Here is a 16,418-nt window from a genome sequence, read left to right as displayed (position 1 = left end):
TATAGTTATTAATTCTTTATAAAGGCCTTTACACACCGGGGGCGTGTGACAAATAAACTACACGAAAATGCGAAATACTTGTCCGCGAATGTTATAAGTCTAGACTCTAGGGCTTTTATTGTGAAAGTTTAGAATGGAAGGAAAAGGAGTAATAAGGTTTGCCATCTTGGTTTGGACTACGTGTCTCCATGTTGTCGCTTCAGGTGAAACTCAACCCCGTTCTGCACATCTTGACTGGTTGATGCCTTTATTCGCGATTATGCGAATGCTCAGAAAACTTGACCTCGCTCAGAACGTCGCTTTTTCACCGCGTAATATTAGTGTTTTGTGTGAAAGCACTCATGAGAAGAACAGCAGTTTGAAAAAATATATTGACGTGCAAATTAATCCTAGAAAAGAACAGCCTTAAATCTAAATACGCCAAAACGTATTTACTGTTAGACAGTCCCAGAACAGGGACTGTTTTCCTGGGAGACACAAACGCTCTCCTCTGGAAGGATTCAAACAGCCTCTAAATTATCCTTAATGGGATTGTCCCTCAAGTCAACACAACAGCCAGGATGAAGGACAGTTTTTAGGTGATGAAGACAGCCGTCTTCCTCGTTGTTAAACAGCGTAAACGTCTCCAGCGGACCACTGAGCAGCTTCACTCTGTGTCTTATTATGATGTCCACATTGATCTCTGTCTAATTACACCTTAGGGGACGTTAACAGAGGAAGGTGTTGCACAGCATCCTCTTCATCACTTGGCTGGAGGAAGACCTTTATCTGTTGTGTTATCAGTCTGTCAACACCTCCGGGGGGTTCTTCTTCTCATAACTTCTGGTTGAAACGAGTTGTCAGACTCTCAAGAAGCCGTTTTAATGAGCTCGTCTGGTTAACAGCAACAGGAAGAAGCTGATGAAACACTTTACAACGCGGCCGCCACGCCGCCGCGCTGAAAACGATTGGACGCCGCTCAAACTGAGAGGAGTCCTGCCACAAACCAGCTGAGGGGGAAAAAATGCAAATCTACCCATTTACAAGGTAAACCTGTAAAACAAATTCAGCCTCAATTACACACGCCGGTGCCTCGCTACAATTATCCACCCATCACAGAGCGCAAAGTTCATTTTAATTAGGTTTTCTTTATGCGCGCTCTGCTCGCCGGCGAGAGGAAATATATGTGTGAGAGCGCCGGCAGAGAGAGGAGGAGGAGGACGAGGAGGAATCGACTTCCTCTCCGTAATGAATCGAAGCGCTGAAATTAAACTGACGGATAATGAATCTACTGTCTGCAGCCAGAGAAACACTTTACTACATTCCTCAGCACTTTACTGCACGCACCAACGCGTACTGTCCCTTTAAGAAGAGGGACCTACTGCAATACAGGGAAGAGGAGGAAGAGGAGATCACTGTCACTTTAAGAAAAGAGACTTACTACAATACATGGAGGAAGAGGAGAAAGAGGAGGAAGAGGAGTTCACTGTCTCTTTAAGAAGAGAGACTTACTACAATAGATGGAGGAAGAGGAGGAAGAGGAGCTCACTGTCTCTTTAAGAAGGGAGACTTACTACAATACATGGAGGAAGAGGAGGAACGTACTGTCTCTTTAAGAAAAGAGACTGGGACATGAACTGAGGCCTGATACAGGAAGACACTTTACTACAATACATGGGGGAAGAGGAAGACGAAGAGGAAGTGGAAGAGGAAGAAGAAGAAGAAGAAGAAGAAGAAGAAGAAGAAGAAGAAGAAGAAAAAGAAGAAGAAGAAGAAGGAAGAGGAAGAGGAAGAGGAAGAGGAAGAGGAAGAGGAAGAACGAGGAAGCGGAGAGGGAAGAAGAGGAAGAAGGAGGGGGAGGAGGAGGAAGAAGGAGGAAGCGGAGAAGGAAGAAGAGGAAGATGGAGGAAGAGGAGGAGTGAGAATGAGGAAGCGGAGAAGGAAGAGGAGGATTAGGAGGAAGATGAGGAGAGAGTGAGAGAGGAAGAGGAGAAGCATGAAGAATACTTGTGTACTTTTCTGAATACTTCTTTCACCGCTGAATGTGATCATTCAACACAGGCTGCGTGTAACGAGGCAGATATATTAAGCAGGAAGAATGATTTTCAAAATAAAAGCTCCAGAGAAGCAGACGTGTTGAAAGGGACCAACGACAGAAAGACAAACTAAAACACAACAACCCCTGGATGTACCCTCTCTGGTACATCCAGCTCTATGTTCCTATAGTAGTAGTAGTAGTAGCAGTAGCAGTAGTAGTAGCAGTAGCAGTAGCAGTAGTAGTAGTAGTAGTAGCAGTAGTAGTAGTAGTAGTAGCAGTAGTAGTAGTAGCAGTAGCAGTAGTAGCAGTAGTAGTAGTAGTAGTAGTAGCAGTAGTAGCAGTAGTAGTAGTAGTAGTAGTAGTAGCAGTAGCAGTAGTAGTAGTAGTAGTAGTAGTAGTAGCAGCAGCAGTAGTAGTAGTAGCAGCAGCAGTAGTAGTAGTAGTAGTAGTAGTAGTAGTAGTAGCAGCAGCAGTAGTAGTAGTAGTAGTAGTAGCTGTTGAATACTGTAAATAAAGTGTAACCATGGCAGCGTGGTGTAAACAGAAACATCTCCTCACCTGTCCATTCTGAAGTTCATTGAGGCCTTTGCACAACGTCTGGTTCTGAGAAAGAGACAGAAAATAAAACACACATTAATATTATCAGTCAACATTATTAGAGGACTCAGAGGGTGATCAATAAAACGTAGTATCTGACGTCTGTTCTGGTTTTTCTCAGCAGATGGTTTTCATCTGAACACCACAAACTTTTCTGTCTGATCCACTTCATGCTGCAGTGAGTCCTCCTATTCCTCCTCCTCCTCCTCCTCCTCACCTGCACTTTACCAAACACTAACAAACATCAGTCAAACCTCTGGAGGCAGAAACACCATCACATCTGGACTCATAGATCTGCGTCTATTTGTCATCTGTGATCTAATGGATTCATGTCGACACGTCTGGGAGCAGCTTTACTTCTTTATTTCTTTATTTCTTCATTTCTTTATTTCTTTATTTCTTTATTTCTTTATTTCCCTTCAGCAGCAGCAGCAGCAGAGAGAGAGAGAGGACAGTCACATAGATAAATAGAGCAGGATTCATTCGCTATGCATTACTTTTACCACTGGGGAAATTTATAAGCAGAGTGCTGATAGTTTCCAAATCAGTGGCGCTGGGAAGCCAGGCGGCGTCGCGTCACAGAGAGATTACTGCACCGTTTTACCACACTGACGTTTCACTACTCATTCACTATCAGAGCTGCCTCTGTCTGCTGCTGCTGCAGGCTGGTTTCATCACCAACGTTTCACTATGTGGACTCATTCACTATCAGGCTGGTTTCATCACCAACGTTTCACTATGTGGACTCATTCACTATCAGGCTGGTTTCATCACCAACGTTTCACTATGTGGACTCATTCACTATCAGGCTGGTTTCATCACTAACGTTTCACTATGTGGACTCATTCACTATCAGCTCTGCCTCCGTCTGGCTGGTTTCACACCGTTCAGTTTCTACGTTTCAGTCCTCATCAGCAGAGGAGGAGAAATAACTGGAGATGACCTCTACTACAGCAGAGGGATGGGGGGGGGAGAATGGCTTCAGGCTGCTAGGAGCAGTAGAGCTTTACAGTCTGTCATCCAGGCAGGTGGTTAAAACATGGCCGCCCTCACTTGATTTAAACCGTTTCTTCTTTTAAAATACACAACTTTAAACGTTTTAGTTTCCTGGGAACTACATTCATACTGGACAACTGGAGGAAGTAGTGTTTACTGTAGAGAGACGAGTTTATGCTTCACAATTCAGCAATTTAAATCCATCTGCATTAGGGCTGTCAAAGTTAACGCCACTAATTTCTTTAACACATTAACGTAATCGATCTTTAGGAGACAACAACGATGACAACAAAGACGACAACAACAAAGACGACTACGACAATGACGACAACGACGACAAACACGACAATGACAACATCGACGACGACGACGACGATGACGACATCAACAACAACAACTTCAACGGCGATGACAACGACGACAAAGACGATGACAAAGACGATGACAACGACAAGATAACAAAGACGAGGACAACGACAAGACGACAACGACAAAGACGAAAACAAAGACGATGACAACAACAAGACGACAACGACAAGAAAGATTATGACAAAGACGAAGACAACAAGATGACAACGACAAAGACAAAAACAACGACGACGACAAAGAAGACAATGACAACAACGACGACAACAACTACATCTCAAAATAACAGAAACACCAGTTTCCAATTTAAAAAGAAATAATTAAAAACTATAGACAAACGACTGCCAAATTCTTCTACGGTTTTGAAACTTGCTTATGAAGTTATGACTTACTTATTTTTCATGGAACTGTCAATTAAACCAATTTTAAATAAATATTTTGAATGTATTTTCCAATCTCTGAAATGACTGACACCTGAGAGCTGCATTTACTGACAAGGAAAGTTATCAACCATGTCTCCTAAAAAAATGATGTTCCCATACAACTAAACTGCATCCTCAATTATCTCCCAGTTGCAGTTTTAAATAATTATTAAACACGTGGTTAACGTAAATTGAAACAAAACAAAACAAAAAATGTGACACTTAGTTTCACATTGGACATGAACAACAAATTAAAAAATGCAAGAAATATCTTGGGTTTGGGCGTTCCACAACGATTGAAAATATATTTAAAAGTGCACAACAATGCTATAGAAGACTACACAGGGAGCTGCTGATTGGATGAAGCCAAGGTGATTCATGCTGCCTTTAGTTTATGCTTCAGCAGATGGAGATCACAAAAACTTGGAGGTCATTTTAAGCACAATTTCTCTATTAAACTCCGTCACACTGCTTGTTTGTGTTTCAGGAAGGAAGGACAAATATTTGTTTTGCAGAGCACGAATTAAAAATCAGCAGAAAAAGGACTGAATGATGTTTCCTCTCTCACTATAATCCTCCGCCTTCCCCTGAATGCAACAAAATGAAAACAAATGGCGCCCCCCCACCCCCCTCCATATTTACAGCCAGAGCATCTGTTCAAAAAGCACACAAACACAGCCGGCTTTTGCTTTCTTGTTAGCATTTGGACGGGGAGGCTTTCTGGGGAGAGCATTAGCGCTGTTTGGCTAACTCTGACGGGCTTCATCTCTCAAAGCTGCGAGCGTGGAGCCTCGTGGGAAACGGCGGCCACCTGCCCAGCTGCCTCCGCCGCCATCCTCCCAACAACTCTCCCGTCCGATCCTAAATTTAACACCCGCCAAATGTCTGGGAAATGTGTCTTTGGTGAGTTAATCAACAGGAGGCAGCTGCCAGAAGAGGAGAGGAACTTCTCAAGGTGATCACGTTTGAAGGTCACGGTCAAAAGGTCAAAGATAATTCAATTAAAATCCATCATGGCTGAATACAGAAATAATAACTTCAGATATGATGACACAGGAAGTGAGGTCACCTTGAAATAAATGTTTAAAAAGTCACGAATGACGAGGTTTATCCTCCCATGAGATCGAATGTACTCAGATAATTCCACCACAATCAACTTCTTTAGAGATTATGATATCTTGTGTGTAATGTTGATCATCTTGAGGAAAGTTAATAGTATCCAAAATATAAAGGATTCATCCTCTAGGGATCATGAATGTGTTCAGCTACATTTATGGCAATCTGACCTTTAGATTTCTATTTTTTTTAGTGTGGAAATATAGTAGAAGTATTTGTTTTTAGCTTAATTGTGGAGCAAGAGGAAAAGTAAATCATTAAAATCCATCCTCTGGGGATCATGAATGTGTTCAGTTAAACTTATGTCAATCTGACTTTTTTGTTTTATATTTTTTTTCTGTAGTAGAAAAAGTAGATTGTTAGCTTAGTTGTGGTGCAAGAGGACAAGCAAATCATTAAGATCCATTCTCTGGGGATCATGAATATCCGCAGCAGATTTCATGGAAGTACAGCGATGAATATTTGTAATATCTCATCACAGACCAAAATGTTGGTTAAGTGGAAGTGTTGCCCTGGTGGTGGCGCTATAGGAGAGGTCCAAGCGGTCGCATAGAAACCCCAAAAAGGATTCATCCTCTGGGGAATATTAATGTTCTGAGTAAAATTCATAGCAATCTGACCATTAGTTTTTTTTTCTCATGTACAAGTAGAAATTGTGTCCCAATGGTGGTGGTAGAGGAAAAGAAAAGAGGTCACTAGAGACTCAAAGATTAATCCTCTGGGGCCCATAAATTTTTATAGAAATCCAGAAAATCAGTATTGAAATATTTCATCATCGATAAAAAATGTTGGTCAAGTGGACATTTTGGCCGAATGCTGGCGCTAGAGGAAAGAAAAAATGCTGGCGCTAGAGGAAAGAGCAATACTGGGGCTAGAGGAAAGAGTTCCAAAGAAATGTCAGTGGATCATCTGAGGCAGATATTTAGGATATACCAAAGGGCTGGGAAAAGACATGGGGACGTATTTCTCTTCTAAAAATGTTTATTGTTTTGGCCGCAGAAGAGAAATATTGTTGCCAGGTCGTCACCAGTTTTATGTTTGTTTACGTCCTGAATTTAGGACAGTGGCTGGAGAAGCCAATCACAGAGAGCTGGAGGTGAGGCCAGGGCAGGAGGAGGTGTGAGGAGGACCGGTCCCCGGTGTGAAAGCAGCTGACGGCAGCGCCAGGCTGAAACATGCTTCGACATGCCGGCGTTCAATTAGAGGTGGTTCTCACATATTCACAGTTCCAGCAGGAGGAACAGCCACTTAGCTGCAGTGAGAACGACTGCTGGAGCATCAACTGAGGACGCCTGCAGATACTGTTTCTACATGTTAATTAAAAGAAGCTCTGGGAAGCTCCGTTTACCAGCTGTTCTGTCACTTTCTAGACAAAAAGCATTTCTTTCTCTCCAGCAGTGGTTTTTCACCAAACAGGATTCTCCAACAGCAGCTGCTGCTTCAGGTTCTGGTACCAGTTTATAATACAGAGGAAACACAAGATGAAACTAAAGGCTTTATTTATTCATCATGGTTCATAAATAACTTACTAATACTTTACAGTAGGACTGTCCTCGACCAAAGAAATTCTTAAGTCTACCATACACTGGGAGACTTTGAAAAGACTGAAGTCTGACTCCCTCTCACATCTCAAGTCGCAGAGTTTTTAGTCACAACTCTCCACAACTCTAGAAGAACTCTCCTGATTTTATTCCGACATTGGAAAATATGTCTACGACGGTGAAATCACTGAAATGTCGTTTGGTGTGAGGTCGGCATTAGTCGACTAACTCGTGCAATTTTGTCGACAAATTAGTTGATTTAATCAACAAATCTGTAAAACTTTAAAGTTTCCCCACAAAGAATCACACAAAAGCACCACTTTAAAGGTCCCACATTGTAAAACGTGAGATTTTCATGTCTTTTATATTATAAAGCAGGTTTAAGTGATATATAAATATATATATAAATACTGTGAAAGTATCAAAACACTCAATCCATGGGGAAATACACACAGCCCGTATTCAGAAGCTGTGCGTTTGAAACAAGCCGTCAGGATTTCTGTCCATTTGTGATGTCACAAATCTACAATATTTAGACCATTTCACAGTTTTGAACGTAAACATACTAACTGTGTCCCAGTTTATTTCCTGTTGCAGTGTATGTGAACGATATCAGCTGACAGGATGTAAACATGGATCCAAGCTGTTTCCTAGCAACGCAATTCCGTTGCTATTCCGTTGAAATGCGCTAAAACGGGATGTATCAGACAGAGGGTGAATACAGGTATATTCAGGCAGAAAGTATGAGAAAAATAATGTGTTCTTTGAACATTAAAGCATGTAAACATGTTCTAGTAGAAACCCAAAATACAAGTATGAACCTGAAGATGAGCATGATATGTCCCCTTTAAATCTGGTGTTTACCAGAGATGAGCTCATAAGTTTCTTAGAAATAAGTCATTCAGCATGAAAAAAGCATAAATAAACAACTAATAGACTAAAGAAATCTAACAACGTCTGCACACCATCTGACCATCTTAAAAAACATATCAACAATCAGAGGACCTCTGTTCAGGCATGACGAAGGGAAACATGTTCATGTTATTATTTCCAGCCGGTCTCTATTTAAAGTCCTAACAAAGATGATGCAACGATAAAGCACTGGCTTGGTTTAGGACCGTGATGAACTTTTCCTGCATCTTACTGGACAAACAACAAAACAACGTGCCACGTGTTGGGCTTTTATTACCTTTTACTTTACATGGCAGCTCTTCAGAGACAGGAAGTGTCTGAACAAACATCTTATTACATATTTAAAGCTAGAAAGAGGCTGTCCACCTCAGCAGCAGTTTATAAAGAGAAGGAGGGATTTTAAAATATCTTCCAGTTAGTTTTCTGCTAAGACTGACTTCCCCCGTCTATAGCGTTGAGGCTAATATAGCGAGGGCGTGCTGCTGGCTGGTCTCTAACGGGTCACCGTGGAGAAAATGATTGAGTTTGTGCAGCTGCAGACGTGCCGCGGCCTCTCGGTTAGACGACCCTCACCGTCATCGGTTTGTGAGCGTCCTCACTCCGTCTCCATGCTATCACACAGCAAAGTGCCTTTTCATTAGACGCAGGTAAATGAAATTGTCTTTTGTGTCTGCTGCTGCTGCTGCTGCTGCTGCTGCTGCACATGTGAGAGGACGTCGGACACAGAATCTATTACAGGATGAACCGAACATCAGCGTTGACCAGGACGCTGTCATCTCAGTTAAATAAAGACACCGTTACTACTCACTCAGAGAGTCTCAGTTAAATAAAGACACCGTTACTACTCACTCAGAGAGTCTCAGCTAAATAAAGACACCGTTACTACTCACTCAGAGAGTCTCAGTTGAAGAAAGACACCGTTACTACTCACTCAGAGAGTCTAAGCTAAATAAAGACACTGTTACTACTCACTCAGAGAGTCTAAGCTAAATAAAGACACTGTTACTACTCACTCAGAGAGTCTAAGCTAAATAAAGACACTGTTACTACTCACTCAGAGAGTCTCAGTTGAAGAAAGACACCGTTACTACTCACTCAGAGAGTCTAAGCTAAATAAAGACACTGTTACTACTCACTCAGAGAGTCTCAGTTACATAAAGACACCGTTACTACTCACTCAGAGAGTCTCAGTTACATAAAGACACTACTCACTCAGAGTCTCAGTTACATAAAGACACCGTTACTACTCACTCAGAGAGTCTAAGCTAAATAAAGACACTGTTACTACTCACTCAGAGAGTCTCAGTTACATAAAGACACTACTCACTCAGAGAGTCTCAGTTACATAAAGACACCGTTACGACTCACTCAGAGAGTCTCAGTTACATAAAGACACTACTCACTCAGAGAGTCTCAGTTAAAGAAAGACACCGTTACTACTCACTCAGAGAGTCTCAGTTAAATAAAGACACCGTTACTACTCACTCAGAGAGGAAAGCGGATTTTTAAGCATAATTTTCTTTTTTTATTTCAGTGTTTGATAATCTCTTTAGTTGCTTTGTGCTTTCAGGTCTTTTGTAGATTCCAAATATATATAAAAATGTTATATGTTCATTATACTGCTCTCTATAGTGTATATATCTCATCTATCAGACCTCCAGACTCCGACTGCAACTGTGCTGCATCGCTCGCGGCAAGTTAGGACACAATGTCATGGACATAATGTGCAAAAATACATATTTGAATGATTCAAACCAACGTGCTTTTCTTTTAGAACAAATGTTTAAATATCATTTTTTGGCAAATTTTGACAGCCCTAGTACACGTTAAGGAGTTCTATCTCATTAGAATACTTCTTAACCATCACATAAAGTAAATGAAATGTCTACATGTGACTCTTCTTCTTCTATTCCCTCACCCTGTCACAATGACTCACATTTATTTATACATTAAAAAGATTAATATGACAAACCCACCTCCTCTGCAGCTTGTTCTCTAGTTATTTAGTGTTAATAATTCATAATAGTTATAATATAACTCTGTTCAATTTCTACTGGGTCTTGTTGATTTTGGAGAAAATGATCCTCCCTATAAATTCTCCCACTTAATTTCATTCACAATTTTGGAGTGTTTACGAGGCAGGGAGGGTCTAACTAAGAGATGCTATCACATTGCATTATGGGAAATGTAGGCTGCAGTGTGTTTGGACTAAAAGCTGCTTTGACTTTGGCTGTTTCTGTCTCTTAAGTTAAGGAAGTGTGATAGTAAATCAGTCTTTTTGTGGAGCATTAAACGTCCACACAGCTCTGGGCTGTGAACCCCAGCAGAGGTCGACGTTTACCGAGCTGATAAAAGGCGGGAGAATAAAGTAAGCATCACGTTAGTTTGGGTAATAGAACGTGATGGTAGAAGCGTCAGAGCCGCAGGCGTTAGCATTCATCTGAATAGCATCAGAGAGAGGCCTGCTTCTGTCAGCGTCTGCATCCCTCTGTCTTTATTTTTACGCCAGCAGAAGCCTTGTTATATTTGGCGTGTTGCTACGGAAACGAGCTGTGATTTAAAGCCCCTATTGTTGCCTCTTCCTCTGAAGGGCAGAACAAACTGTGCCGAGGGTTTTCTTTGACAGGAAGCTCAGGTAGTTTTAACGCTAAATAGAAAAACTCTGTGGCGAGCGAGTCATTATTTTTCATTAAGCGAAGCCGCACAGTAATCAGTCCTCCTCCTCCTCCAGATTCAGCTGACCGCTGAATAACAGTGAACTCACACTGGTAGCTGTGGAGACACTGTATGGATATACAGAAAGAACACTGCGCCCGCAGGCAGCAGCGCCACTTCAGCTCGCTCCAAATAATTGGGTTAATTTAGCCGTTTAGTGTGATGGCGCCCCAGGACGGCGCCCAAAAACTGCACAGCAGCAGCAGCAGCAGCGACAACCGTTGTGACCAAAATAAACAAATAAAGTGCAGCAGCAGCGAGCGGCCTCCATACTGTTCCTGCCTTTATCTCTTTCTCTGGGGCACTTCTGTCCAAACCCCATTTATTTTTAATTGCTTTTCAGCATTTGTCCGCATCTTTGTTTACGTCTCTGCGGCCTCCGATAAGCGAGGAAATAATGGGAAATTAATTTGAATACATTTACAGAGGTAGCTGAAACGTCAGCCTTTAAAATGAAACTCATTGTGCAGAGTGCAGCGATTCTTCTTCTTCTTCTTCTTCTACTTCTTCTGCAGCAGCAGCTCGTTTAGATTTCCATACGCGTGCTAACAAAGCAGCTGGCGTCCCTGACAGGATACGTGTAAACACAATGTATGTCAGAGGGCAGCGAGGACGCATCACCGCCGTCTGGTCGCAGGTTAAATCAGTCTCACAGATATACTGAGTCAGACGGTCTCGGGGCCAAACGGTGAGAAAAAAACAACCTAATAAAGTGCTTATCAGGAAGTGACCTCTGGAGCAGATAAGAGCTGTTCTTTACTTAAAAAACACCTTGAAAACATGGCCGCCTGCTCTCTTCTTCATGTGTTTTTTTTTTAGGATTTTGTAATGCATCGACAAAAGCAACAAAATGAAGAATAGTTTACTGTATATATAAATAAATAAAATTAGGTTTGCAGTCAGGTTCAGGCAAGAAAATCACTTAGGGTAAGGGAAAACGTCATGGTTGGGCTTAAAATAAGTATTTAAACTAAGTAAAATATGTACGGAAACAACTACAGAAAACACATCACAAACGTCAACAAGTAATGTGACATTGGTCACGTGACAAACGTCAATAAAAAATGTAACTTACGAAACAAAACCTTATGGAGATATAGTGTATTAAGACACCGTGACAAAGAACTTATATCGCTAAGAAGTGAAAGTCAATTGTTCGTTCCATGTCAACATCAGCACGCAGCAGCAGAGCTACGCTTCCGCCATTTTGGACTGAAAGCGACTACCAGACGCCAGTAAAACGTCCTCCTACAAAGAGCCGTACAAAAGTAAAACTAAATTATTTCTATTTTATTGTCAGATTCTACTGAAATGTTATATTATAGATGTAATAAGCGTTTTCAGTCCAAAATGGCGGCAGCGGCTGTTGTAAAAAAAAACACAGGAGTTTCGTCTCTTTGCTTCTATAGTTTTTGACCATGATTCCCACAATCATGTGACCCATACTGGCTCCCAACTCTTAAAAACTACAGGAAACTACATTTCTGCTAAATCCTGCGTTTTTTAGCTGAAGTCTGGCGTGTCAGATTGCTCTCATTACTACAGCACCCATAAGCCTTATCTGCCTGTTGCCATGGAGACAACAAAGCATCTCACAAGCAGGTTCTTCTTGTCTTACACCTTTCCCTCAACCCCCCCCCTTCCTCCTGTTATGATGCATTCACATGCAGTCAGACATAATCGGAGAAGTGGCCTCTCCATGCAGAACTACCTTGTAGTTTTTGCAGTTTTTAGCCACTAGGAACATGTTAAATTGAGGCTTTTATCCTCGCGTTCCCCCCCTCTTCTCTCCAGCACTATATCCCGCCGCCGCCTTTCACCCATCACTCACGGCGACCTTGTCGAGGAAAAACAAATTAAAGTGCCATTTATTATGCGGCGCTCTTTGTTAGCGGCTGACTGGCAGCGCAAGGACGGCCCACCCTGCACACGGCTAAATTTAACCCCGACAAACACGAATGATTCAGGTTTTATTTAGCTGGTTCTGATGAACTGTTTAGATGATAAATCCTGGTCAGACATGAATAAATCTTATGTTTCATTCTTAAACGGAGCGGACAGCGAGCCCCCCCTTCATCTCAAGGTTACCCCTAAGCAGCCGTTTAACCAAATACAAACTTCATCAAGTGTTCACATTCATCAACATTAGCTGCTCCCGTCTCACTAAACCTGTCTCAAAGGTTAAAAAGAGTTTTCCTCTTCTTCAACAGCTCCAGCAGTGCAGGTTTATTCACCGTTAGACAGATCAAGACTTTTCAAGGTGAACCACCTCTGATTGAAAACTTTAGTTCAACAATTAGTCGACTAATCGGTTAGTTGATCAACAGAAAAATAATCACAACTACTTCCATAATCGACTAATCGTTAAAGTCATTTTTCACGCAAAAATGATGGAGATTTCCTTCTTTTCTGTTTTAAAACATATTAAACTGAATATCTTTTTGACATTTAAAGACACCTTGGACTTTGAGAAACTGGAACGGACTATTATCTTTTTATACCAAACAATTAATCGATAATGAAAAGCCTTAAAGGGACTATTTGTAACTTATTAAATGTATACGTCATTGTGGGTCGGTGTCTCATGCGCGCTCGCCTGTGGCTACGCTGTTCAGACTCAGACTCCAACACAAACTACAGTGAAGCACCAAAACCTCTTGGTTGTATCTAGTGAAGCTCGTCTGTTAAACAGTGTTGGCCGCGGTCGGAGGACGCGGGGGAGACCGTAGCTTTGGTCTCCAGGACCGGAGTCTCTGCTCCTCTGCCTGCCTTCACTCACACACCGCGCTCGTTCTCGCTCTTTCGCTCCACTCTCACGTGCATGCGCGCACACTACACACTACAGAAGACTACGTAGCTCTGAGAATATCTAGTGAATGTACAGTAGACGTTTGTGCAGAAATAACTGCTGCAGCTCCTCCAGACCAACAGAGGTTTCCTGTGTCTTGCTCCACAACGAGTAACGTTATCGTCTCCGACCAAAACTCCGGTGTCTCCCATGTACGTTCTACGTTTAGATGGCTATTAGACGTTAGAAATATGCTTCACACTGAATGATAAACAAGTTATATTCAGACTTAAATGTGTGAATATTACCTTCATCGCACAGGATCGAAGTAGCTTTCACTTTAGCACTGATTTCAAGGTCCTAATGCTGTGTTCAAGGGCATTTTGAGGCCTTGAATATAGATAAATAATACATATTCACTCTGCTTTTATTATATTGTGAGTCTGTCATCAACTACTCCTGTCATACAGTTTGATTTCAACATGTAGATGGATGTGAAAACAAAATAACACTGAATTAATGACTCAGACGATGCATTTAAGGATGCTTTGAGGCCTCAAAAGAGATCTTATTTTGTTATAATATGATTCTGTGAAGTGTTTTATGAGTCAATGTGTCTGAAAATCTGCAAAAAACTAATTTATATCAACCTAAATGAAACACAGCAGCATGTAACTCCATTCAAGCACTTTTTGGGAACATAATCAACAAATTCTCATCAAAACAAACTTCACAAAGTCCTCTAACATCAACCCTGACTGACTGTGACCCTGAAGGCAACACAGAACCTGTGAGTCAAACGCTGCACGATGCTGCATTCAAGGACAATTTTGGAGGCCTTGATTATGGAGATTCAAAGACTCTCTCTGGCTGCTTTTGTTGAATTATGATTCTTAAGTCACGTTAGTTACCAGGCAACTTGGCACGGCACATTTTAGGAGAGACGTGATGAAGCAAACATATTATTCTTCCTCTCTCTCTGCTCTGCTGCTTTTTAATTCAGCTCTTCATCCTGTCACAGCGTGGCGTTGCTGCTGACCTGACGCCGGCGTACTGATAAAAACGGTCTACGGCGGCGCCCTGCAGCCAAAAAAACATCAGTCAGAAACATCCTCCTGGTAGAGGACAGGAGAGGAAAGCCCTGTTCAGGCTGGATCTCCATCATCACTAGAAACCGTCACGTTGCTCTGGGTTTGTTTAGCGAGGCGAGGCGAGGCGAGGCCCGGCCTCGTACACAGTTTATTTACAGACTCACTCCTGCTCATTTAAAGCATGGAGGTCTATTAATAGAGAGGCAGGCTGAGAGGAGACTGCATACGAACCATGCCATCTTCTGGCTGCAGCAGAGAGACGAGAGGCTCAACAAATCACCGTCGACATGCAGCTACAGAGATACTGCTGCTGCTGCTGCTGCTGCTGCTGCTGCTGCTCGCCACCGATAAGACACCAGACACACTGAGCTGCTGCTGCTGCTGCTGCTGCTGTTTATAACAGTCATTCAACATCCCATACACACTCCACTAACACACAGCAACGACTCCTGTTTGGTCCTCTTCACAGAGAATATAACAGAGAGGAAAAATCAGATCATTTCCACTATTATTTCTGCAGACGCTATCACCTGACCGTCATCATCATCATCATCATCATCATCATCATCATCCTCCTCCTCTCTGCAGCAGGTGAATCCTTCCCCGTCAGACACCAGCTGGTTAAAATAAGTGAAAATAAACTAAAACAAATCTGGATTTCACTTCACCTGGAGTTATCTTTCTTTTTTGTTTGAGGCCAAACATATGAATAAATGATCAATGAAGGGTGTTGAGCCTCAATAGATCCAGTTTACAGGTTGCAAACGATGACGACGTACGAAAGTGTGCGCAAGCAGTTTGGCAACGGAAGAACAGCGGCGTGCAACAGCACAGACATTAACCACAAAACATCACGAATGCAACCTAAACAAGCTGACTATCCAGATCTGTGTGCTATTAGTGAGAGAGTTACGGTTTCAGAACTTTGGCATCGACTTGGTACCGAAGTATCGGCTCTCCTGACATCCCTAGATTCACATATAATAACCTGAGTGCACGATATTAGATTTATATACTGTCCACACAGGTTATGACAATGTACCTGCAAGATATATATCAAAATATAATGAGTAAAAAAGAAAATTTTGTTCATGCTAGATAATTTTGTGCACAAGATAGAGCTCAAATATTTTTTGCACATGAACGCAAGATATTTGAGCTTCATCTCGTTTGCACAAATTAAAATCTGCAGAAGGTAATAACTAGATTAATATCCAGTTTGAGCACTTTATGATCTCGAGTGCACGAGTTCAAGTTATTATCTTGTTCAGTTATTAACTTATGAGAGCAACATATTAGATTTATATCTCGTGTGTACAGGTTATGATAATGTGCCTGTGAGATCAAAATATAGATAACTCAACAGAGGGGTCTAATATCTTGTGGGTAAAAGATAAAATATACATATTTATATATATTCCAGGGCTTCAGGAAGGCCTGTGAAGTATCCCAGCAGATACTGAGTCTCTTCCAGGTGTCCAGTATGACCAGTATGACCAGTAACCTGCCCCAGTGAGCTCTGATCTCTCCCCCAGACCAACCTCCTCCTCTCTGGGTACATCACCTGGTCGTCCTCCCTGAACGGCAGCGGCCTCCAGCTGCAGCTCTGACTCACAGGGTCAGAACAGAGAACAGGAGGATTATGGGTGATATTTTTAGGTGAGTGACTCACAGACTCACATCTCTCCGTCTCTGAGCTTTCACTTCTTCACTTAATGTCTGAACGGAGAGCTGAGCTGTAATGAGCTAACAGGGAGGAGGAGGATGTCTTTTCATTATCTCAATGCATCAAATGAACTAGTTCCTCCGTCGCTATACACACCTATAGAGGAGACGACGGGTTCAGAGCGTCGGATT

General features: G+C 42.0%; 1 protein-coding gene across 4 annotated transcripts in view; it reads right to left on the bottom strand.

The window, feature by feature from the left end:
• phf21b (PHD finger protein 21B) overlaps positions 1-16,418 on the bottom strand; it is a 93,927-nt gene that overhangs the window by 49,117 nt on the left and 28,392 nt on the right. For all 4 annotated transcript variants that reach the window (XM_037760985.1, XM_037760986.1, XM_037760984.1 and 1 more), the window contains one exon: positions 2,576-2,620. In XM_037760985.1, coding sequence (XP_037616913.1) covers positions 2,576-2,620 — 45 coding nt within the window. The remainder of the gene's footprint in view (positions 1-2,575; positions 2,621-16,418) is intronic.

Source organism: Sebastes umbrosus, chromosome 23, assembly GCF_015220745.1.
Source record: "Sebastes umbrosus isolate fSebUmb1 chromosome 23, fSebUmb1.pri, whole genome shotgun sequence".
NCBI lineage: Eukaryota > Metazoa > Chordata > Actinopteri > Perciformes > Sebastidae > Sebastes > Sebastes umbrosus.
This window is presented reverse-complemented; position numbering and strand designations above follow the sequence as displayed.